This window comes from Perca fluviatilis, chromosome 4, assembly GCF_010015445.1.
Source record: "Perca fluviatilis chromosome 4, GENO_Pfluv_1.0, whole genome shotgun sequence".
Lineage (NCBI taxonomy): Eukaryota > Metazoa > Chordata > Actinopteri > Perciformes > Percidae > Perca > Perca fluviatilis.
Window position 1 is genome coordinate 4,975,907 of NC_053115.1, and position 27,068 is coordinate 5,002,974.

The 27,068-nt window shown below is 41.2% G+C and overlaps 1 protein-coding gene across 8 annotated transcripts in view; it reads left to right on the forward strand.

The window, feature by feature from the left end:
• The window catches only part of LOC120556975 (protein 4.1-like), an 87,127-nt gene that overhangs the window by 19,556 nt on the left and 40,503 nt on the right, over positions 1-27,068 (forward strand). For all 8 annotated transcript variants that reach the window (XM_039796916.1, XM_039796920.1, XM_039796921.1 and 5 more), the window contains exon 2: positions 26,156-26,295. In XM_039796916.1, coding sequence (XP_039652850.1) covers positions 26,257-26,295 — 39 coding nt within the window. In that variant the 5' untranslated portion in view covers positions 26,156-26,256. The remainder of the gene's footprint in view (positions 1-26,155; positions 26,296-27,068) is intronic.

The window sequence follows — 27,068 nt, forward strand, 5'->3', positions numbered from 1 at the left end:
TTTCACCAGGTTTAAATCTTTTTACATCACATTAATATTTACTCTGGTCAGCCATCTGTAATACCACCAGGTGTAATCGCAACATATTTAAGTACAATTATAAGCTGATGGTGCATTAATGTGAGGATTAGACTGAAGATTGATTACATTAGCTGTGATCGGGGAGAAACAATTTGTTCTTGAAGACGACATGACAAACTGATATCTAATTTTAAATCAAAGGACCATTCACATTGGAACGCTATTGTATTGTTCTAACCCTAATTTATATACTATAGGTACTAGGTCTGGCTGGGTCTAGACAAAAAACATGGTTTGGGGAAAAATGTCTACTTAGGTGATTATATTTGCATTTCCCTCAGCCAGTCTCAATAATCCACAGCAAAGACCCATTGAGCATTGTTTTGTCTGCGAAGGAGTGTGTGTTTGTGTGTAAGAGAGAGTGTCCACTAGCACTCAACCCCTCCACAGACAAGGCTGACAGGACAGATAGCCATTTACCTACAGAGTGCAGGGTCAGCACATTCAGCCTCTCTTATTTCAAGGCGGCAGGCTGCCAGCTATCCCATAAAAAGAAGAGGGACATAATTGACTGGTGTTTTTGTTTTGGACCGCTGCTGCCTCGTCTTGCTTTACGAGTTCTACCATGTCCAGCTGACTTACAGTCGGCTTTTGTTTGCTGGGGCCCTGCCTGCTGCTACTGTGTTGGAGGGGCTGATCGAGATGAGCATTAATACAAGGTCATGGACTGAGCCAGCATGCTAGTGTGCTCCGATTCTTGATACAAGAACATGTTGACATGCTTTAATGTTCAGAAAACACATGTTTTTTTCGGTAATCACAGTCTGAATATGCCTGTATTCACCCTCTGTTTGAAATGATCAGTTTTGGCGCCTGTTTCTTTAAGCTCCCCTCCCGAAAAAGCCCAGTCTGCTCTGATTGGCTTGCACAAAAAAAAGGTTGCCGCACCTTTGCAAAGGTTGTTCTCAAGCCAATATTCTAATGATGCATGTGACGGGAGCCAAATCTGACTGGCTTGTTGAATCCAATGTTTTCTGATCTACGCTGCCCACAACAAACTGACTGGGATTTCTTATTTTACAGTTTGACTTTGTCCCCTTTCCTTCAATTCTGCTGGTTGGACACATGTCATAAATTTCTATGTCTAGTGTATAGGCCAGGGGTGTCAAACATACGGCCCGTGGGCCAGAACTGTCCTGCCAAAGGGTCCAAACAGGCCCACTGAATGACTTTGCAAAGTGTGAAGATTGCATAAGTAATTAATTCCAATTCTAAAATTTACCACTTTAATCTCAGAGAATATCCGAGTTCAGTCGTTCTGTTGTAGCAGAAGCAACTTGTGTTTGCCAACATCAAGCTGACAAGAAACTTTGTGGCAGATAAAGTTTCTGACCTTTCTGGAGTGGTTTACTGGTCTGGCCCACTTGAGATCAAATTAGGGGTATGTGGCCCATGAACTAAAATGAGTTGACACCCCAGGTAGGCCTATATAGCCTATATGTTGGCTGTTGTTACTCCTTTGAAAAAAAATCAGTTAGACCATGTATCTGATATGGGTGGCATCCTACAATAGAGATGAACAGCCACAAAAATATTTAGAAAATACTGAAATTGCATTATTTATTATTATAAATAATATAATATTATAGTATTATTATTGCAATGTTTTGGTTAAAGCTAAGTAAAAATAGGACAAAAACAGCCCCTTCATCTAGCATTAGTTGCATCTTTCCCTTTAGCGTTCTTGAGAGGTGTCAGGGTGGCTGTTCGTGTCTTAAGGAGGAAGCAGGAATTTCCTTTAAGTTGAGGAATGCATTATTCAGGAGAGTGCATTCGGGAGTAAGGAGAGGAATCCTAACCAGCAAAGAAGCTGCTGATTTGAATATCCTCTGATAGCTCCTAATAAACAGAAGCAGACATCAGTATGAATGTAGAACATCACTACACACACAAGGGACTTGGAACATCGACATGTCGCATCACATGATAAGTAGCTGCTTATGCTGTGGAGTATTCGCGTAGATAATTTAAGAAGGTTTGGAGATTGAAAGGAATTATGGGTAGCATGCTTGCGGCACTCAGACCCTCCTTCTCAATTATTCATTCACTAAGGTTCCAGGCCAGCCCTTGTTGAGCACAGATTGATAGATTTTTATAACTGCCAGGTTTTTACTGAAAGGGAACAATCGTACCTCGGGCTCAGGACAATCATATTAAAAAGGAGATTATGTGTAATGCTTTCTGCTATCGATCTGTGAGGGTCTATGAGGTGACAAGAACAGGGCGATCCACTGATGGCAGGCACAGATTTTAGCCGAGGGAGCTGTTTGTTGTGAATTAGAGACAGAGAGCCCACGCCCACCTTCAGGCCAGCCTAAATGAACATGAAGTGCGATATTTGGCTTCAGTAGACACCAGCCCGGTCAGTGTAACGCTTATCAGTTCAATTTTCTAAGCACAAACGGACGTTTGGAAAAACAGATAAATGGGTTAAAATATCTAATTTTTCATTTTTTTCCACCTTGACAAATTAAAAAATTTGATCTTTAACCTGTTTTTCCAATTTTCTGTTTTTTATTCAGAGGATCAGAAATTGAGAAAATTACAAAATTGCATCTGAGCTCCAATTATTCAATACTGCAATGATATTCTCTTCCTCTACTTTGCGGAATATGCAGGTCATTAACTGCATATGGACCAAAAAAAAAGAAAAACTGATAGACTTGGGGTCAGAGGTGCTTGCAACTGATGGTTTTGAGTGGGGAGCGGGGCGTAGCTAGATGGAACGAGGGACCCAAGCCATTTTTGTGTATGATGTTTGTGTGTGTCATGTTATAGCATCTCCTACCAGTAAACGATCTTGTAACTGTGCAAGGACCTACCTGGGCAAGCCAAAGCAAATATTTTGACCAAAGACAACCAGTCTTTTACTCATTGGACGTTAGGGCTGGGCGATATGGAGAAAATCAGATTTCACGATATTCTTGACCAAATACCTCGATATCGATATTGCGGCAATATTCTAGGGTTGACAATTAATTGCTGCTTTAACAAAATATCTTCACGCTTAGATTTTAGATAATCATCAGTAATGTGGACATAATGTGGGGAAAAAGCAAATAATAGAACAGCTAGAACAGTCTGGTAAGTTCAGAAAAGTACAACACTTTACTGTAATGCAGCCTTTAAAACCAGGAAAAGACACTTATGTCACATCACGATATTACGATATCCAAAATCTAAGACAAAATCTAGTCTCGTATCGTGATATCGATATAATATCGATATATTGCCCAGCCCTATTGGACGTGAAGGCTTTGCAGCACCTTGCTGGAGTACCTTAAACCTGCATTAATTGATTTTTTTTTGGCCACTTGGGGGCAGCGGAACCAAGTTGTGAACACAGCATTGACCTATCGTCAGCTTTTAAGTTGTTAGCAAACAGTTGCTTATTTACACATCCAGCCGTTACAGAGCAACATCATTCATTTGGAGTCTTTCTGTTTCTGGCCACCTGATGACAGTAAGTCTAATATTCACTCTCTTTTAGCTCTGTTTGTAGTCTCTACCTCTCCTAAGGGATATCTGGCTCTTTAGCTGCCAAATGTTCCACTACATTCACCAGCTAGTAGAGGTTGGAAATAAACTTTTTTTGTCCAACTGCCATTATGGCTGTTACCTTTCACGGCAGCTGGATTCTTGCGATAAGTCGAGATCACGCAAGAATCGCGGCATCACATCTCACACAAAAATCCAGCTCGTCAGGCTTTAAGTAATGCATTTGTGTCCGAAGAGCCGCGCACCGAACAGGAGCTACTGGCAGCTACGGGCAGGGTTAAGTTGTGTGTGACGACTGCGATTGTTCGTTCAAAACAGCAGTGGTGGACGTGATAGACAGATAGTTGATCCAATCACCTGCCAGGTAGTGCCTGCCCAGTTTCCATTGACAGCTTCTCAGATGTTTCTGGGTAACAAATAGAGGTGTAACAAGATCTCGTTTCACAATGGACTTCTGATTGAATAGAATTTTTTTTTTTCCTGTCATATTTTGCCATTAAAGTTTTCTTTAAAATAGTGTTAAAATCTTCTCTGGTCTTGTTCTCGAGAACTCCATATCGTGTATCGTCTCGCGAGCTGAGTGTCTCGTCACACCCCTAGTAATAAACCATCTGGCGTGTTAGGTTACTGTGGCTGGTGGATTTCATAATCTACCAGCCACTCAATAGATAACCTTTTTTTTTTTCTTGGGCTGGTAAACATGGTAAGCCAATCCTTCAAATTGTTCCGCCCTATCTCAATGTGTGCCACAATTTACGGCATTTGTGTAAAATGCTTACTTTATCTTTAAGGTGTTTATACCTGCACAGTATGACAAGTTTGATATGCCGTTTTTTTCATTTGCCATTTGCTTTTATACTTGACTTGTCACTCATTGCAAAGTACATGAGGATGAAAGACATGGCTGCTTGTGAAGAAGTGCACACCTCCACCCAACACACACACACACACACACACACACACACACACACACACACACACACACACACACACACACACACACACACACACACACACACACACACACACACACACACACACACACAGGTGCAGTAGGTTTCCTGTACCGCAGTGGCTCTTGGTATGCCCTTAGTGGGAGGATAGCAGAGATTGGATGAGCAATTCATGTCTCATATAAACACAATGCAGCAGCTGATGTGTAAGTGTGCCTTTGCCTGTGTGTGTAATCTGCAGCAACAAGGTCATGTCAGTCCAAGTGTGTGGGCCCTCGGTGATGTGTGTGTGTGTGTGTGTGTGTACTTCATTGTGTTTCCTAAATTAACAAAGTCAGAATTAAGTTGTTTTAGCTCCAGACCCTGGCTGTGCTGTGTGTATATTTTAGTGCAACTACCCTGTGCAATTTTCCTGTAGGAATGCATGTTCTGCTGGGTGTCCCAGTGTGAACTGTAGTCAAATTCAACCTCACATTGCATAACTGTGTCAACCCATGGACAAATTTTCCCTCTGGGTTTGGAATGTTGTTTATCTCCTCCTGATACTGTGAAGTGAGACACAATAGAGAAATGGACTGCATGGTAAATGGACTGCATTTGTATAGCGCTTTTTCTAGTCAACAGACCACTCAAAGCGCTTTACAACTAGGGTTGCAAAGGGGCAGTAAATTTCCAGAAACTTTCCATGGAAGGTTTAGCTGGGGAACTTTGGAAAAATTCCAATTTGGAAACATTCATAGGAATTAACGGGAATTAACAGGAATTAATGGCAATAAACTGGATATTTTTAATATTGCAGAACTGTCTTCAATGTGTCTTCAATCAGCTTCAATCTGCTGTAGAATGTTGGATTCTAGAAATGATCTGTGCAGTGGGTGTGGCCTCAATAGCCCTGCAGTAGGCTAAGTAGTAGCCCAAACCATTGACCTTTAGCTTAACATATGAAGGTAGCTAGCATGCTGCCTTTGATTTACTATGGCTATGGTTATGGTTATGGTTATATGCGTGCTAAGGTAACCATCAGCGCTGTCTATTGTTTCCAGCCTATCAAGAACAAGTGGGCTATACAATTAACACACATAGGTAAATAGCAATGGGTTATGCAATATTAAAAAAATCCCATTTATTCCCATTAATTCCCATGGAAAGTTTCCAACTTTGAAAATTCCCGGAATTTTGCAACCCTATTTACAACACATGCAACATTCAGTCGGGTCAGTGTCTTGCTCAAGGGCACTTCAACACTCTCTGGAGGAGTCGGGATTGAACCAGGAACCATACTTTATATATTTAATAACAGGTGGCAAAGGCTGAGTAAAATATGGTTTGAATAGGACAAAATTATTTGGAAAGAGGCTGTTTGGCACTTGGTCAGAGGTACGTGCTGAGCCTGTTTTGGTGGTGAATGCAGGAAAGAGTCTTAAGGCAGCTCTGAAATCCTTCGTAAAGGGATTGGGTTTTGAGTTGGGGGGGATTTCTGCCCACTCCGTCTTAGCTTGTCAGGCTGTAGTGTTCGCTGGGTGAAAGTCTAACTCTGCAGATCATAAGAGTCAATAATAGCAGAATCACTTCTCTTTTGTAAATGTCCCGCAGCCAAGAATGACCCTCTCCCTCGGATTTGCTGCAGTAAATATTTTAGTTGTGGACTCGAGGAAGCCTCAGGCTTAGAGCAGAACAAAAATAAGATTCAAGTGCCTGCCAAAGTGTTAAGTTTAATTGATTCTGCAATTGAATTTGGGCAGTGTGGTGGGTCATTTGTAGGAGTAAATTGGTGCATTGACCTTTTCAATTATCTTTCAAGAGGTCTGTTTGAATTACAGATGGTTTGATTTCAATATTTCAAACATATTAGAAAGCACATTATCCACCATAGCAATATCAAATCGAAATCTCTAAATGTTGATGTTTTGTTCGGGTCAGATACAATATATTGTGTTTCTATCCAGCACGTTTCAAAGAAGATTCTCTGGAGTATTGTGATTTTTTTCACACTGTAGAGTCCAACTCGTATAATTATTAGCTTTCATCCATGGTAAAAGTAACCTGAGAGTAAGTGACTTTGATAGTTTCACAGTTTGTTTTTTACATTCCATATATCAGATATAAAAATGGAGTTTTCATTTAGTCAGAAATCACCTTTAGGCTACACTGGAAATCCAGAGTTCTCGCAAGAGCACAATTTGAATTTGCTCAGCGAGTCACTCTGGCATGGAGTAATGATGCTCATTAACTATGCCCTTGTAGCCGAGCTGATATCTGATATAGGTGGGCCAGAGGCGAGCTAAACATATGACGACAGTTTAATCAACCAGTTAGCTCCGCTGGTAGCTAAGCGTATGGGGCTCTGGATACGTCACCCCAAGTATTGTTGTGATTGGTCGTAGTGTTATCCAATTGCGTACAGTGAGATTTTCAAATACATGCTTGGTGCCGCCCCTCGAGTTTGGCCATTTTCATTACTCAATGCCAGACCCTTAATCTTCCGGATCTGGGTCTGGATTTCCAGGCTACCTTTAGGTAGGGTTGCACGATATTGACAAAATGTGATATTGCGATATCGATTATGAATATTGCGATATTGATATTAATTTCGATATTTTTAAACATATGCAAAATTACAAAAGTTATGGGAAAACGCATCAAAATGTATTCATAACAAATTAAACAAGTTTTCTTACAACACAAGGTTTATTTCAACTGACTGTCATATTGGGCTGGTCCAACATAAATAAATAAATAAGGACCATGTCTACAGAACAGGACATGTTTTACTGGTTGGACAGTATCAAATATATAAATAAAGAGAACAGGACACAGCTTTTCTTTCTCTTCTCTGATTCGTTCCGTTTTGTTGTCTCTATTTCTTCACTTACACTGCCACTCTGTTGAAATATGCACACACGTCACATGGTACGCTCCATAGGGTTTGTCACGTAGTAGACCCGTGCGCTGACGTGTACCAACATGTGCAAGTAGCACGGTAACTAGCCAATTAAACATGATCATTATAGCGTTTCAAGCTCTAAATCAAACACAACTAAGCCACACAGCCAATGGACAGGACGCAGCGCTCCACAAAATAAACAAAATATTGCATACTTATTCGACACTTTCGATATATTGCAATAACGATATTGAGTCAATAATTTTGCACCCCTACCTTTAGGCTACAGGTAACAACCTTTTTCAGGATCCTGTACAGTATGTCCAGTGTGGGAGATTGTTGCAGGTTGAACCTGCTCGGAGGTTACTGTGGTTGTAAATCTGAAGCTGAGATGTGAAAATCTTAAATCTAGAAATTACAGGAGCTTGTGTTTAACACAGAGGAGGAAAAAAAAAACACTTCTTCACTGTCATAATGACAGCACTGTTGTGCCCTTTCCCTTCACCACACGTCTCTTGTACTGTACACATTTTACACATTCCTGATGAATACCACTTTAATGTACAAACAGAAAACTGTAAGGGGTCAATTTTCATTAAATGTGTGTGCAGACAGACTTCATATGAGGTCTTTATTTTAAAGCGCCCATATTATACTCATTTTCAGGTTCATAATTGTATTTTAAGGTTGTACCAGAATAGGTTTACATGGTTTAATTTTCAAAAAACACCATATTTTTGTTGTACTGCACAGCTCTCTCTCACTGCTGCAGATCCTCTTTTCACCTGGTTTCTGTTTTAGCTACAGAGTGAGACCTCTTTTCTTCTTCTTCTTCTGTACTATCTTTGATTGCACTCGCACATGCTCAGTAGCTCAGATGTAGATCATGTCAGCTAGCTAGCTCCATAGAAGTAAAAGAAAGCTGTTTCTCCAACTTCAGTCAGTTACAAGGCAGGATCAGCTGGGAGACTTCTAAATGAGGGCGCACATGTAAGTAGTTCTTTTGTAGATTATGGTGAACTTGTGTGTGTTGTAGCAGTGCTTTGCTATTGAGAACGAGGTACCATGCTAGTGTTAGCATTAGCGTTAGCATGCTAATGCTAACGCTACGAGCTAACGGTTGCGGTTAGCCAGCTCATTTCGGATTGTGACGTCACAGTCCGAGCCGATTTTGAACAGCTCACCAGGAGACTGAAGGCAGGACACATTCAGAAACCATATCTCACTCAAAACAGCATGGATGGATCTTTTTCAAAGTTTGTATGTGTGTGGAAGCACCAGAGACACAAAAGAACACCCCAAATCCCAGAAAAAGTGTTTTTTTCATAATATGGGCACTTTAAGTTTTAAGACTTCTTCAAGACAAAAAGGCTTGGATGTATCAGTGCAACGTGCTAGATGTAAATAAGTTGGTTATAATGAGGTATCCTGTAGACTTTTAGACTTTATTAGAGTCCTTATTTGGGCAACTAAGTGAGACTCTCTCATCTTGATTAAAATACATCAATTCAGTAGGAGCCAGGGTGCAGCAATAGTGGTTTTACTTTAACTTTGAGAAGACTGAAAACAAAACCGCTTCCGCCGTTTTCTCTGTTATAACCAGGTTGCACATTTGCAGAAGAAAATAAATTGGTTTTCGAGTCAATCTCATCTTTAATTTGGGTTTTCAGTGGTGAAGCAAAAAGAGATGCAGGGAAGCATCTTAATGAGATGTTGAACAGTCTCCTGGCTGCCCTCCTATACGATACCCATTGATTTCCACCTCAGTTGAGTCAGGCATGAAACACAACAGAACTACATTACATCTGCTCTATCCGTGCAGCAACAGAGAGTCAACTGAATAAGAATTTTGCTAATTGTTTAAAGGAACACGCCGACTTATTGAGCTTTAATTATGCCTCAGTGGTGCAAAAATAACTTCTCTTCTATTACGAAATAATAGCTCTCTTTTAAAATAAATAAATAATATGAAATAATGTTCTAATATGACCTCTTCTGTGTTAGAAAATAAAGCTTCAACAAAATATCTCTTAATACCTTTTCAATGTAATAAGATAAATAATAAAGACACTGAAACATATGTGCCAGCTTTGCACACAGTGCACTGGGCCAGTCAATTTAAGTACATGCTTAATGGTCCCATGAAAAACTGTGAAAACCGGACATTTTCATGAAGTTATTAAACCCCCCTCGGACGCCCCGGACAGTAGGTAAAAAGTGGACATGTCCGGGCAAAAGAGGACATTTGGTCACCCTCACCTCCGTGTTGTAACTCTGTCTGACACTCCCACCGCTAGCCTAGCTTAGCACAGATCCTGGAGGTAACCGGTTCCATCTAGCCTACTGCTCCCAGTAAGTGACAAAATAACGCCAACATGTTCCTGTTTACATGTTGTGATTTGTAGAGTCACAGCGTGTACAAATAACAAGGTCACTATGCTTTTACATATCTAGTAATTGTTGACTCTATTACTCCAACTCTGAGTGAACTCCAGGCCAACTCTCTGCTCCTCGCCACAGGGCTCCAGGTGCTGCTAGCATATCCCTCCGCCCAAGTAGCAGAAGTAGCAGTGCTTCGCTTTTCTGAGAATATAGTTCCCAGTTTGTATACGGTTAGAAGACGGCTGTGTCTCATGTGACCTTGTTATTTGTACACGCTGTGACTATACAAATACAAATAGGAACATGTTGACGTTATTTTGTCACTTATTGGGAGCAGTAGGCTAGTTGGAACCGGTTACCTCCAGGATCCGTGCTAAGCTAGGCTAGCACTGGGGGCGTCAGACAGAGTTACGACAGACACGGAGATGAGAAGGGTATGTATGGTCTTATCGAACTCTGGGGGATACGGTGAATAAGACAAAGTCCCAATAAGTCGGCATGTTCCTTTAAGTCAGTCATGAAATAAAAATACCAAACACTTACTACTCTGCTGTTTCTCAAACTTAAAGATTTTCGGATTTTCTTGTCTTCTGTCATTCATCTTGACATTTAAGTCAATTAGTCGAAAACTAAAACTAAAAAATATATTGATGTCGGAAATAATACCCGCACCCTTAAAGTAGGATTAGCAGCTAATAGCCACATAATTGAACAAACGCCATTGCTTCCTTTGAAATTACTTATGTATTGAAATTCTTTCTGTGGTTTGTCTGGTTTGTCTGCTTTAAGAGACTCATGTGAACATGTTTCTGCAATGTCTTTAACATTTGTTCACATTGATTTTGATTCCTAATGTACGCAACATTTCATTTTAAGTTAAGTCAAAAGGAAGGAAATTCTTGTGGTCAGATATTCTGCATCAACTGCCCATGGTCTGTAGCTCGTGTCCTCTGACTTCACTGTGTATCTGTGTAACCTTGTGGCAGAAATGCTCAGCCCCCACTGGCAGATTGTGCCACAGATGTTGAGCAGTGCTGCGGGCAGAAACCCACTCTCTGTGTTGGTTTTTAAGCAGCAGTGGACACTTTAAAAGAGGACAGATCCATGGAAGCAAATAAATATGCTGTGGCATATCTCATACCACAGAGAGCACTCATCCTTTGTAATGGAGACACACACACACACACACGCACACACACAGGTACACTTTTGCTTTCTTTTTGGTAAAGCATATGTTACTCTATGGGGTATTTCATCTAGTGGTTCCTATGACTAGATTTCAGATGTATGGCTTGCTGAAGAACCATATGGTACTGGATATGGTTTGATAAGAGTCTAGATTCAGCTTTTCTTTTTGACTTATTCGAGTCACTCTTACAGTACAGCAGAATGCTGTAGAAAGATGATAGCGCGCTTTTAAGTTTGACAGCTGCTACTTGTTTTAGTGGGGTTTGCAGTGTGAAGCATTGCAGAATACAAAGTTGGAAAAGGCATAGTGAGGCTAAAACACCACAAATAAAAAAAAGTTTGAAATGAAGGGCTGGAGATCGTTATACTGTAAGTTTGACGCAGCTTATTTTTTATTATTATTACAATTTTTTTTAATGAAGAATTATGTATAAAAGTGGAAGATTGTTTGCGATCTGTTCTCAACTACATTTTTAGCCCCTATGTATCCAACGTGTTTGAGTTTCCTGCTGCGAGAAGACACTGATTAGCACATTTACAGTAAACATTTTTTTATAACAAGCACGGCTCAGAAAATTTACTTTTTAATAAAGGATCATGCAATTATAATCTATACCTATCTGTAGGACGTTTGTATATTAAAGTTGTAATCCCTAACCTATTTGGTTCTTTGAGGATTTGGCAACACCTGTGATTATTGTGGTTAACAACAATAATCTTTATAAGTCAATAAGTCTTTTTCGATATTTGGTCATCTTTTTTGTGTAAATCATCTTAGTCGCATCTAAGCTGTGCTCGCTCTTTGCTGAAATATACTGTAGATATGTGTGAACCCCCCCCAAAGAATATCAAATCTGTGCCTGAAAACTTGCAAAAATCTTACAGTAATACATCGTAAATACAAGTAAATACATCTGGCTCATCTGTAATGGTTGCTGTCAAAATGGTATTTTCAAAATCCATATAATCATCAAAAGATGTTTGTTTTCTTTTTAATTAAAAAATAAAAAATGAATATAAGAAGCCGTTTACACCTTGAGGGGACATTGTAAAGCCTAGTGTAAACCCCCTTTGCAAAGTAAATACTGTACATAAACGCCTTGCAGTTTTTTAATGTAAGACATAAAAAACAAACTGGAGTTCATGTCCTTCACTGTGTCCAATATGACCAGTTGACATTAGAGTGCCCATCACCTAGTGAACACCTTATCAATACAACCTTAATATAAATGCTAAGCATGCTGAAGCTAATATTAAAACCTGATATTCTAGTCTCAGCCTCAGCACATGATAATTATATGTCACTGTAACGACATCCACTGTCATTACAGAACGCTGCTGCTGGGTGGCACCTGCTGAGATCTGTGAAGCTTTATCGGCGTGCTGTAATGGAGTTGTTAGCAGATAACACGCTAAGTGCTTATTATTCCAGGCCTATCGGATCACAAAGGGCAATGGGGGAGAAACAGAAAGAGAGGGCGAAAGAAAGAGAGAGAGAGAGATAGATAAAATGCCTCAAACACGCCTCTTTCTAGACCTTGTGACTCCATCTGCAGTCAAGATCACAAGCCACCGTCTGTTCTACATGTGAAGCAGGATACTTTTTTTGCTCATTTGAGCAGCCTGGCAAAGGTGCTGTGTGGCGAAGGGTCTCCAGCCTGGTTATGAAGGAAAACCACCCTGATTACAGAGACATTAATTAGTCTAATAGACAGGATCCTTCCTTTTCAGAGCTCAGCTCGCCTGCACAGTGCTCCCACATAGCATACCATATGGCGTGGCCCTGTGCCACCTTCTCCCATGGGCACCGGGCAACGAGCTTCAAATGGGCCATGGCAGCGACAGTGGGTGATGCTGCAGGCTCTGTTGCCACAAAACACTACACTCTGTTGTAGTTTATAGTGTGAAATAATCTCTTGGGTTGTGGGTCAATCCGGTAATTTGTCACAGGCACACCGCAAACGTCGTCTCCTCTCCGCTCTTTTTCCGTGCGTCCTCTCCTCACACCGTCATAGCACTGAGGTATTTTGCATGCATGTGGAAGAGCCTTAAATAGCCATGCCACGGCTTCATTCTCTGCATCCTGGCATGGAGAATTTGACTCGGCCCATAGCCAACATATTCTTTGAGTTTTCGCAGCTCTCCTCGGATGATGGAAAAGCTCAGGCCAGGCGTGTGTGTATGTGTTGAGAAACGGTGGGGGGAAACGTAGGCAAGCAAACAAACACTCAAAACACTGACTCATGTACTCCAGCCGCTGCCTCTTTGCGTGGCGACGGTCTGCACCTGCAACGTGCCAGCCATGCTGATATACAGGCCCACAGTCGCTCTGCCTCCTCTCACTTGAGGCAGTCCATTAGCGAGCAGCGGCTCAGTGCTGCTCTAGCTAGCTGGGCAGCAGCAGGATGTGTTCAGCTGGCAGAGAGTGCTGCCACTGGGAGCTAGCAGGAGGGCCATTTGTGCCGAAATAGCATGCGTCCAGCAACCCTCTCAAGTTTTCTGAATTGCTCCCATCGGAGCACACTGCTCTGATGTTTTTTTTTTTATAAAGTCTGCAGCCATTAACATTTAAAGAAATGCTTCTGAAGATGAAAACAGCAGCTTTTACCTTTCCATTTAACGCAACAAAGGTGATATAATTTGCATCATGTACTATGAATAACCACATCTCGCAATAATTCCATAAAACCATAAAAGGAATTCAACATTTCTGTGAAAAACCATTCTTTGAAGTATTGTGTAGTTTTGAAAAATCCCAAGAAATTCTGCACTGATCCCTTATTCAATGTGATTTTTATTTAAATGCTCCAGGCTTGCTCATGAGAATCCCAACAATACGTCCTGTGTATTGCCAGCTGATCCATCTTGATCCCCTGAGATGAATACAGGAAAAGAGTATGACTATAACTCAAGGCCACCATTTTAATTAATTAGTTAATTTATGGCATTCTCTACAACTTCTACAGTGAGGGTGAAAGGAAATTGGAAAAACCACCTTCGAGGTGACTGCTATGTTTATAAATGGCAGCTCGGTGTCAGGAGGCAGTTAGTTTTTGTCCTTCCTACGGTAGATATCCAAGGCTTGTGGCTGTGTTGTTCTGTCTGGATTTATTCACACAGAGGACAGCTCATTCTGGTGAACTCTGTTACAAGGGCATGCGCTTGCAAAACGCAGTTGAGCATGACCATTAGCATAATATCATGCATATGCAGGTTGACACGAGGCTTCATTGTCACTTTCTTGTGCGCGACTGTCGGACTCAGCACGGAAATCTTGACCAAATAAAAGCAATATCTGTGTGTTGAGTAGAAGAAGTGGGGACGTAGATTGACCTTGAATACATAAAAAATGCATGAAAAAAACATCACAAAAGATGAAAGTGTGTTCTTTTTCCCCCTAGAAACAGACCAGATGAGAATGGGTAAAATTCGGAACGAGACGGTGGGGGTAACATGAATTTCAAGACTCCGCACCAAAATGATTATTAGGATTATTTTTATTCAGGAATTCAACTGTCTATCGTGTAAACCCGAAAATACAATTAAAAAAATCATTAAAATCATGAACTCAAGTGTCATTATGAAACAAATAAAACCAACACAATGACTGTGCTTTAACGTCGGCAACATCCAATCCAATCATTCCTTCTCGTCGCTGCCTGCACTTAATATGAATTTCAAAACACCAAAATTAGCAGCAGCTGTTTTATTATACATGGAGTCATCCTCCCGCTTAAAGAAGGATGAGACCAAAGTGTTGGTCTGTACAGTTGTGCTGTTTGTGCAGTTATATGAAGTTTGCTGCTAGCATGCAGCGCCGGCGTCTGACTCCCCGTGTGAAATACCAAACTCCTTCCTACATACATGGCAAAACGCTTTGTTTGCATCACGTAAAACTGCAGTAATCCAGGGTTATTTCCCTACACAGGCCTCCCGGTACCTGCAGAGACGTTTTTGCTTTTTAGCTACGTGTTCATCGGGTCCCGGGACATCAGCCTGAGCCTCCATTTCAACAATGAATGAATGAATGAATGAATGAATGAAAAATAGCAATGTGTGTTATCAAAATTCGCGCCTAGCCGCCTACGTAGGGCCTACGTCCTGTTGCAGCCAACGAGCAGTTGACGGGAACTGGCTGTAGGACCACTCAATCACCATGAACAGTTTTTAATGTTCTATCAGATCTATAATCTGCTCTTGAGACTTTGCTCTAATTTTTGGGACAGTTAGGGCAGAATTCGGGATTCGGGACTGTCCCGAATTTTTTGGGACCTCTGACCAACCTAATATTAGGCTCTCATTTAAAGCATAGTACATTTTAAAGAAGCCCTGTGTGCAGCTCAGTTTCCACTAAAAAGGAAAACTAATCTGAGCATTGCGCCACCAAGGCAAACACTGTGGAAACAAAGCAGCTATTGTGTCAGTGCTTACAAGAGGGTCATAAGTTAAGACTTGCAACCCGGTAGAAAGGGATGGATTTCACAACTGTCACTATTGCCTGGAGAGATGCCAATTCCAAACGGATGTCTTTATGGTGTTATGTCAAAGACATCCAGGAACAGTGTATTGACTATGCTGTGTAGCCTACACTGAGAATATTTATAATTCTAATCAATACAACACCAACTCAGAAAGTTTGCTAAAATTTTGATAAAGGGAGGCAGAGCTGAGGCATTTTTCCAAAGTCCTTTTTATACATGGAATATTTCACTGTGCTGTCTTCAGCTTGTCATTCAGACATATACAGTACGTAAATAAGAATCCAAATCAGCTTTAATGGCCAAGTAAGTGTGAACACATACAAGGAATTTGACTCTAGCTTTTGTAAATGTTTGTTATGGCATAAATTAGACATGACGTGACTCTTGCTCTACATTTGGCACCACTTCTGAAGAACAGTGGTGTGTTGGAAAATAACAATATCAAGTAAGAATGCTGTTTACACTTCATTAATTAAATGCTGTCACATTAAAACTGCACCTATCAAACATTTTATATGAACAAAATGTCAAAAGGTGATGTGTAATGTGAAAGGGGTCACTAGAAAGGAAGCCACAGAGAATGATTGACTCAGCAGTTCCACTCAGGCCTATGGAGCTTTTTAATGTCTCTTAGCTCATTGTTTTTGTTTTACGGCACACAGATTTAATGTTTTGGTTCACTATTATAGCTTTCATCAGCTGTTCTCAGTGAAAATATGTGTAGCTATAATAAACCCACTGTACACTCAGGTGTTGGTGGATAGAATATCAGAGCTAAAAGTAAAGTCAATATTGCAATCTCGTTTGTTGGGTGGCCAGAATCCCAACCCTTGTTGGGATTGTAAATGAATGCTGCATGTGTGGTGGATGTGTAAATAGGGAAGTGTTAGCTGTTATCAACTTTATAATGTTTTAAAATGTCAGTATTGTGTTAAAAGCTTGCTGCATTTCCCTCAAGTTGCCAAAAAAACAACCCACGGCAGGTTTTGTTCGGCATATACAATATAATCAATGCAACCCTTAGCTCTTTTTTATGCCGTGTTGGAAGTGTTTGGGGCATTTTTCAATGTTCTATAAGATTTCTTTTGTGACTTTTACGTAAAAGTAAATTGGACATTATTCAGACATGAGCCCAATATGTCAAATTGTCATCACATCAAGGTGCATGTCTGAAAGGGGCCTAAATGGCGGCCAATGGCGTCAACAAATACTCCTGCAATCAATGCCTGCTTTTTAAATTCACTGCAGATTTATTTCTCCATATAATGACAAAGTACAGTAAACACTGCGAAACAGTGAGAAGAAAAACTAGAGGCTTGTAAACACATCACAATTGAGTTTTGAAAAAAGAAAACATAAATTGTTAAATTAAATACAAAATGTATGCATGGGAACAAAAATAAAAATAAATGGTAACACTTTACTTGAAGGTATCGACATAATCACGACATGATCCTGTCATAACTATGACATGACACTGTCATGAACGTGTCATAAACGTTATAAACAAGTCATAAACGTTTATGACTTCTGTCATTAAGTGTCATTCGGTTTTTGTCATGACAAGTTGACATTGTTTGGGTTGTCTTGATTATGACAACTTGACATTAATCAAAGTGACATACCAGAAGTTGTCTTGGCATAATGTCAAGTTGTCATGACAAAGACATCCTCTGGTATTGTCATCCTGGTTAATGTCAAGTTGTCATGACAAAGACATCCCAAACTAATTTAATGTCAAGTTGTCATGACCAAGACAACTTCTGGTAATGTCACTTTGATTAATGTCAAGTTGTCATAATCAAGACAACCCCAACAATGTCAACTTGTCATGACAAAAACCGAATGACACTTAATGACAGAAGTCATAAACGTTTATGACTTGTTTATAACGTTTATGACACGTTTATGACCGTGTCATGTCATAGTTATAACAGTGTCATGTCACGATTATGTCGATACCTTCAAGTAAAGTGTTACCAAATAAATGAGTATAGACCTAATGCAGAAAGTGAATTCAAAGGGAGAGTGTATTGCGCGGGAGGATTTGTGTCTGCGTATTTCTTTAAAGGGAAAGGGAAAATGAGGGCGAGACTAACTGTGTGTGCTGTGCTGAAGCGGTTTGGGTCATCATACAAGTTATGTTTGAAATTTTGGAGAGATGTGGATTTATTGACAGCGGGACTTGAAACTGCGGCACAGTCGAGCTCGCATCAGCTTATGAAGAACAAACTGCATTTTTGTCTGGGAAGCGGTTGAGTTTTAGGCTTCTGGAGTATCTAGTATTATAGGTTTGAACTTATGAACTGAATAGAAAGTATGCTTTAAAGTGGTAAAGGAAGGGACTTTAACTGCTGTATGTGTTCACAAATGACAGACTTTATCAGTCTGCCTGACAGTCGCTGTGCTAACAAATATGTACAAAATAATGCCAACAGCTTCTCAATTCTTATCTTTTTTTGGGATCAAATACAGTAAAAACGCTTTGCGAGTGCAGTTTCATCCAGGTGGCAAAAGGACTGGGCGCAACATTATCGAGACCACACTGACCAGTTTGTTGTGTTTTTGTCATCAGCACTTTACCAAAGCCAAGAAAACAGCTATAATTATGGTGCTAAGCAACAGGAAATAATTTTCATGCTCGTAGATTACAGCGGTGAAGAATCTGGTTAGGGAAGCCCGACCATTGTGACAGTCTCTCATTAACTGAGGCACAGCAGAAGCTTCACGCCAAGACAATTACACACTGGCCTTTGAGAATGTTACAGCACTTTTTGACAGGAACTGATAAAACAGGAGGGACTTGCATGCATCTCAAGATTGAATTATGCAACATATTGTGTGCATCTGATGGGATAAATGTTGAACAAACTGTATTTTTATGTTATTAGAACAACATCATTATTTCCATTTGGTGAAGAGAATTTGAGCCCTTGCCATGAATTATTCAGACATAAAGTGGGCGGTGAGAAAAAAACAAAAACAGCTGGAAGACTTGTTGCGGAGGACGCTTTGACAATTGTAGCCTGAACGCTCACACGAGATAAAAGGGAACAGAATGTCTCAAAAACAAGCATTTGAAGGTCATTAGGCCTTTAAGTGGCATGGATTCCTATATCACATGTATGGTTCTAAGACTTCAGCACAGCTTTGACAGTGCGCTTACAAGCCAACAAGCTCTGTCTTGCCACCATGTGTCTCCATGCCCCCGAGGTTCAGGATGATGCATGTACTACCACCCATGTGCTCCCACATCCATGTCCTCATTTCCCTGCTTTGAACTCCTGTTAGCATGCTCTCAAACTGCTATGTTTCCCTTTAGCTACGTCACTTTTGCTCATTTATCACAGTATCAGCTGTGAGGCGGGGGACGAAGAAGTGTGAGGGGAAATACAAAAAAAAACGTTGCAATTTGTAGTCCCTGCGGTGCATGGAGTCTGGCAGCTTCAGGGACAGATCCTTCAGCTGTGAGACGTCCCTTCTCGTGCATGCACCGGTGGTTTCCAGCACAGCATGAGAAAGGTCAGCTTCCATTAGATGCACTGTGACAGAATGATGTCTCCGCAGCAATTTATACCGAGCCTGCCGCTGGCTGTTGGTAATTCTGCTCTCCATCTGCGTGTGTGTATGTGTTGATATTCATCTGAGATCAAGCACCTTTAATGGAGCCAAGTTCCAAACATTGTGCTGCTTTGCGTTCAGATACCTAGTCTGCTGAGAGGAAGGTAAGCATGTGTTATTATTACTACAGCTGCACAGAGGACACATGTTTTTTTCTCTCTCTGGGTGATTCCAGACATACTGCAGGAATGTAAAGCGTGACGAGTCATGACGTTGTTGTGGCTGTACTTTACTTTAGCCTCCGTCTTTCCGCTCAGGCCTCATCTGTCATCATCCATTGGCTGAGGCTCACCCAGGAAACTAAGCTGAGAGGGAGCACTCAAGCTACGAGAGGCGTTAGGGCTACAACCTCGTCTTACTGTAGGAAAATAATACCACCTAGAGTGGAAAAAGACACTGCATCTCTTAACGCACGTTGCTTTGTAAAACAGTGCTCTGGGCGATGCCTGTGTGGCTTCCGTCACTGTTGACAACTGTAGTTGTCAGTGTGTATGACGGACCGTATGTGCGATGTTGGTGTGTCCTTGAGCCTCCCATCCTTCTCTCTGGGTGACTGCGTGAACTGTCACTGACACATCTCAGTGTGCTGTGGGTCAGTGGGGCCCGAGACATGCCAGACAGAGCCACTGCTGCTTTCCAGGAGGAAAAGCCAGAGTTATTGACAACATGATGAGGTGTTCCAGTTTCACTGCCCAGTACGGTAGCAGATGCTCACTGAACTTATATGGACAGAAAAGAAAGAAATGCTGTTGTGAGGCCAATTCTACAGAGTTGGGAATTGAGAGAAGTTGTTGGTCATGGAAACTATTGGACGGATTGCCATGAAATGTGATCCAGTTATTCATGTCCTCTTCAGAATAGATAGAATAGAATATATAGTAACTGTCACTTTCCGTCTAGCGCTCCCATCGTAGTCCCATCATCCCAAAATTTTCGCGTGCAAGCCCGTTAAAAAAAGACGGTTAAAATGACTGACATTGCACCTGTTAAAGATCAAGATGTCATTGTTGTTGCGAGCACGTTAGCATGCTGATGTTAGCATTTAGCTCAAAGCACCACTGTGCATAAGTACAGGTTTACAGAGCCTCTAGTGGGGCTGTAGCCTTGTTTCCATCAGTTCTGTATGGCGGTTGCCTCTACTTGCATAACCAACAGTCTCAGCCTCTGATGCTGCGGAGAAGAGGTATGTCAGTTACGAATATCAGAGCAAATTCTAAATGCTTTGTTTTTAAAATTGGGAACAAAACACTGAACCATTTTTGCTGCATAGTGGGAGAGGACTTTAACTCTGTGGGCCCGTAATCCACGACATCACTTGTATCTCTGTCATCACTGCCACAGTAATATTTGAAATTCTTTCTACTTTTCTGGTTTCTTTAAACTGGAAGTTCAACACTTGAATCTTCCTTGCAGAAAAAGCACTCATGAAGGGCATTTGTGACTCTCTTTCAAAACTAAAATGTGTAAATTTGATACGATAAAGCGTCTCAGTCGAGAATGCAGCTGTAGCTTCAGACCTGTGTGTTAAAAATAACTCACAAGCTGGTAAGATGCATTGTAGCGTTGTCTCTTTGTCCTTTGCCATTGCAGTGCTCTTTGTGATTACTCAACTGCATCGTGCGCTCAGTGCATGCTAATGGGTAAATGTGATTAAGACATGGATTGCACAATGGAATTAGAGTTGTGCATCGGCCAAAAAGTGCTGACTGGGCCTGTCGGGGCTCAGATGAGAAGCAAGTTAGCAGCAGCGGCCTGCATCTCAGCTTCAAACTCCCCATCCGTCTCTGTGTGCAACTCACCAGAGGGGAGGCTGTTTGACATTTTTCTTTGAGTCACAATGCTCCGCTTATTTCCTCCCCCTTGTCATTTCTCATCTTTTCCGTTTATCCCTGATCCCTCTGTCTTTCTGGCTGCCTCATGTTTTGGCCTCTCATCTCTCCTCTTTGCTTCAGTTCGTCTTTCTGTTTCTCACTCACCCCTCTGAAGAGAGACGGGCGGGTGTGAAAAAAAAGGTACTCTATGCTGTTACCATGGCAACTGCATCTGGGAGCTGAGCCAGTCCTCTTCCACAGACATGCGTGCTCCATCTCTCATCCTCCCTCCACTTGCCTCACTTAGATTAAAGCTTACCCCTAATGAGAATGAAGAGAAAGAAACAGGAGGAACAAGGGACGAGGCTGCGCTTGTTAGCGAAGAGTAGCGTTTCATAACCATCCAAGGAAACAATGCTCCTTTACCTGCGATGAATCATTATTACTGATGACAGATATCAAAGACAGACATTGTCAGTAAGTACACACAGTGTACAATAAAGGAAACACGCAGTGTATTCCTGCACCGTAACGTGCTTTCTTCTCCTCTGCAGAGGTCGCTGGGTTGACAGGGGTGATTGTGGGTAATGGCCTGGTACAGGAAATTATTGAATTTGCAGGGCTCTGGTGCCCCGCTCTGTGACATTAATCCATATTAATTTGGCAATTAATCTGATTTCATGAGAAGATGTCTCAATCAGGGACCCCATTTACCACAAACTAACTTTGGATTATGTGATTTGTATTATCGTTGTGTGTGCACGTGTGTGCATGTGTCCTCAACGGGCTTTTTCATTATTGGCTGACATGTGTCGTACAAATCTTCGACGACCACTCCAAAGCAACAGTAACTATCGATTTGGGTAGGTGGCTGGGGGTAGGTGGTTGGTTGGCTGTGTGCTTGTATATGTGTTGCGAACAGAAGTGAAAAATGGCCACAGTGGGGAACAGAAATGGTTAGACGAGATGTTTTTCAGATTATTTGTTGCTGTGAACACAGCACAGCTGAGACAGGTATATTTTACACAGACAGCTGTAGATGAATGCATTGTGTCACGTAGCCCAGATGGATGTGAAGTGAGGGGGGACATCAGCGTCTGTTTGACTTGGACAGAATGAGGAAGTGCACACCTGTAAAGCACACAGGGGAGACGCTCGTGATTTTCAGCTTGACTGAATCGGACTGGGAGGCGAATGGGATAACAGAAAGACACGGCGGCTCTGAGTGTTTTTGCCTCTGTTGCCATCAGAACACGATACCCGGTGGAGTTTTCCCTCTCCAATCAGGGAGTTTATTCGGCAGTCATTTCCGTGATTCAGCCAGTGAGGGAAAATTGATTCTGCAACTCATGGCTCAGTGTCCAGCTGGATCAGACAGCGAGGGGAAAATGAGGGCCCTGAGTGGACATACCAATTCACGCTTCACTTATGTCCCCAAGGAGAGGAATTCATTTCTGTCAAATCTCTGTGATCGTAAGTAATGGGACGGTTGTGATAGCACGGCAGAGGAGGAGGAGGAGGAGGAGTGAAGGCAGACGGTTTCACACTCCTTTAACCACGTGCAATATGTCAAGAACCTTCCCTGGTCTGGAGTCGGAGCGTGGTTGTCTCTTCTCTGAACCAGTGTGAACCGGTTGTGTTTCTGCATCTGATCGCCTATAACCCCCCCGGTGCATTATTTTGATGTGATTTGCTTCTCAGAGGGCAGAGAGGCCACCAGGGTCATGCACAGACTGGATTAAATACAAGGTCCTGGAGCATTGTCTGGGGAACTCTATAATACACAGGCGTTCTTTCTATATGCTGTGTTACGAAGATCCCACTAAGGATATGTTCGCACATTATGTGTCTTGTCTTCCTTTTATAAAAGGTCATGGAAGAACATGTTCCAGGGTCATAAGCATAGTTTTCATCTGGTTGGGAATCCACTGAGTAGATATATCATTCACCGTGATAAATGTCAGGTTTATGTGCCTTTAGAATCACAGAGGCTTCATTTTAATTCATCACATTCAACAATTATCATGAGAGAAATCCATTGTGGGGGAGGCAGAGAAGCTAATTTTTCTTTAATAGACAACAATGTAATGCACACAATGTGATTTTTTATTTCGTGTCATGTACATTTAAGTACCCAAGACATTAAATGTACAGTTGGTGAAACAAGGCTTGTATAATCATATCAATGATTACATAAAACTATTGGGAACCAAATACTTGACTGACTGCGTTGGCTTTTATAAACTCTTCAAACAAAATCTGACATAAAAAAGGGTTCGCTTCCTAAAACACAACTAAAGTCTTTTAATTATCATGCAAACATAACAAATCTGCAGAAATTTAGAGCAATGCATTGAAGAGTACAGTGCTTACATCATCCTATAAGATGCAGTGAAAATATAAAATCCATAAAGAGCAGAGATCCACAAAGTTATTGCTCTTAGCAAAAAAACAAGATGTAATGAGTTAGGCCTAATTAGTTAACGTAGGTGGTAGATGGATGTTTTTACTTTTTGACAGAGACAAGCTGTTTCTACCTGTTTCTAGTCTTGATGTTAAGCTAAGCATAGATAGTTATGAGAGTGCTATCAATGTTCTTATCTAACACCAAGTAAAAAAGCCAATAAAATGTCAAACTATATACAGTATATATAAAAATACTATAAATCATCATATATATATATATATATATATGATGATTTGTTGATTATAAAAAAATGAATGAATTCTCCTCATTAGTCCAGGGGTATCTGTGTGAAAAGTCCAAATTAATTCCCTCAAATATCCTTAATATCTTTCTAGTGAGTCTATGTTTAGACATGCTTACAGTACACACCTCTTTAAACTGCCAAAACTGTCTGCACTCTACTCCCACTTCAGCTGTTATTATTCATTCCACCCACACCTATAACCTGCAAAACCTGCAACTGAAGGCAAGAAATTCTAACTGATTTTCAGGAAAATGTAGAAATTGATAAAGTAAAAGTCGATGAGGTAAGCTGTGGGAAACTGGCTGCACAGAAAAAAGGGTAAGAACCCTTACATACATATAACAAATACATATAACAAAACTATATAAAGACAGCAACCCACTATAAAAACAACATGTCAATCAAATTACCAGAACTGCCACCTTCTGAAAGCTTGTTTCATTATTTATGGCACACCATCCAAAGTACTAAATAAACTCCAGTGCATCCAGAACTCTGCTGCTCGTCTGCTCACTAGGGCTGGGTATTGTTAAAAAATATTTGATACTGGTAATGATACCAATACTGTGACTTGAACACCCGTTCCTAAAGGATACTTTTTTCCGATGCCAATTTGATAAAACAAAAAGAAATTCCAACATTACACATTACGGCACACATATTTTTATTTATTTTTCAGCTCCTACTACGTAAGCCCAGTCTCTTTGTAACGGAGAGTTTTTTTCTGCCTTCCTCTGCGACTTGTAATGTTAGACAGCCAATCACAAACATTAGTAGAGCTCAGTAGAAGCGTGCTGCGTGCTTATCGGCTCACTGACGCTAATGAGATTTACTCCTTAGCTATTGATATTGGATATTGAATGACGAGGCAATTTTTCGATAGACAACACTTTAGAGGCAATTCGGTCGGTGCCTAAAAAGTATTGAATTTGGTACCCAGCCCTACTGCTCGCCCATTCCCGCTCCCGTGATCACATCACCCCTGTCCTCCAGAACCTCCAATGGCTCACTGTACCTCAACGGATGCAATTCAGTTTCCTTCTCATAGTGCGTTCCATTTGTACTCGGAACTCTGATTTTCCGGGGTCAAAGTCGGAAACAAGGCCCCCTGACCTCGGATTTCCGAGCTCAAAACTCGGGCAAACCACAGAGTACCCCAAGCTAAAAATCCAACATGGCTGCTCCGTGCATCAACAGTTGCGAAAGCTGTAGTAACGTACAGTTGTAAGCACTTCTGTGTTATTTGTGTCTCGCTAAATCAGTCGTACACACAGCGCTGTCCATATTCTATCTGTGGATAATGTTGTTATGCTGTTTGTATGCACAAAAACAGCCTAATGTGTTGTTATAAACTGGCATTGCTAACAATGGCTACCCTTGCTAGAGCTACTGTATACCCACAATGAAAAATCTGACTTATAAATGGATGCATTCAACTCGGGTGTGACGTCATTCCCAGCTTAGGCTTCCGAGTTCCGAGGTACATGGATCGCACTATCAGACACAAATCCCTCCATAACCAGGCCCCCACCTTCGTTCCAGATTTTTCTCCACTCCTCTGATGCCAAACTCCTGTCTCCATCACTCGGGGCCAAGCACCAGACCTTTGGCAACAAAGCCTTCTCCAAAGCTGGCCCCTCTCCCCGGACCCATCCAAGACCGCACCAATCTGTTCAAACCACTAATTTAAAACTCACTTTGTGATTAATGTTGTGTCTTATATATTGAGTGTGGTTTTCTATGCTAATTTTTAGTCATCATTTTAAGTACCCTGAACATCTCTCTATAAATAATATGTAATTTGTTACCATAACTCAAACAAAGTACTTGCTCTACACTGTAACATTATACTTTGCATATTTGTGTTGTTTCGTGTTATTCCCTGAATATGTTTTTTGGTAGACAAATCAAAGACAACACTGTGACGTGAGCCTTCATATTACTGTACTGTACCTAATATGCATTTTATAGAAAGTTGTATACTCCATTGAACCATGGAGTGATACAGACTGGAGTATTACAAGTATTCATACACACTCATGCATGATAGTACTTCTATCAGTTTTTTGGTTTAACACCTGTGTGTCTGAAGGAATGCACTGCTAATAGCCAAGAATACCATGAGTAGTGCTCACGGCCTAATTCACTAATTCATAATTTTTTTTTGGTTATCTAGATCTTATGTGCTGGAGCTTGTCTTGCTTAAATAGATGATGATTATCTGGCTCAGTGAGAGATTTTATAATTAAAGTAAATGTCCTTGACGGCAAGGTGAATTATGTCTGTATGTGGAAATTGTATTTTATGAAGAAGCTACAGCTACAGAATTTGTAATGAAGGTGTAATCCTGGTGCCAGTGCTGTTCTTATTTTGGGGGGAAGGCATTCATGTTTGGAATTTTTCACAGTCTCCAGCTGTGGAGACATTTCAGCTCTTTTGATGTTGAAAGAAAGCATGCATGCAGCTTCTGACATTGCATTTTGGAAAGAGGGTCTACTCAGTTGATACACTATTTGATATGTGTTGTCTTATTGTCTTTTCTCAGGTTGGTGTTACTTTGCTGAAGAGACAGTGTGGCAGGCCCTGAGTCGGAGTTGAAGAGAGCAAGATAGTAGTCCTCCCAGACAGCAGGGGGCAGCAGCAGGCATGCAGGACTCAGCCTCGGACAGCAAGATGGCCAAACAGGTCAGCATGGCGCTGGTCTATATCCTTGACGTTCCACTTCCGGGATTGCTCCCGTGCAGCAGGAAATTCTGCCGGATGCATGTATTTTCCGTTTCCTTCCACTTTCTTTGTGTTGGAATTTTAAATCCGTTGGATTTATGAGGACTATGGTTAACTGCTCCCTAGATCTCTGCATGGTATAATGACGCAGCTTGCTAGACTACCTGTCCAATCTGAGTTTTCTCTAACAACAATTTTGCAGCGGCTCTCTGCGGAGTTTAGCGCCAACCATGACTATTCTGATTGGTTTAAAGAAATGCCAATAATCCAGAGCATGTTTTCTCCACATCCCACTGTTTGTTGAAATAGGGTTATTCACCGTCTCGTCTATATTTATATAGGTGGGCAAACGCATTTTTGTCCCAGTGCATGCATTATCTTAGTCCGGCGCCGCCGCCGCTAGCTTAGCTTAGCGTAATGAATGGAATCCTTTGTTGCCGTTAGCATGTTGTGAGCAAAAGTGACCCAACAACAACAAAAACAAAACCTAATTACTTTTTGTGGCCTGCGTATTCACGAGTAAAAATAGCAATGCAGATTAAGACTAGATGATTTCCTAGGCAGATATTGATTTGGGACTGTATTGGGTGGAAGTAGGCTACAGCCGAAGCACTGCTACTCGGGCACAGAGATATCGGCAGCCCGTGGAGCTCTACAACTGGCACAAAGTCACCCTTTCTGGGTTACTGGACTACCAAATGCCGCTGCCCTGACTTTTCAGTATTTTAATTAGC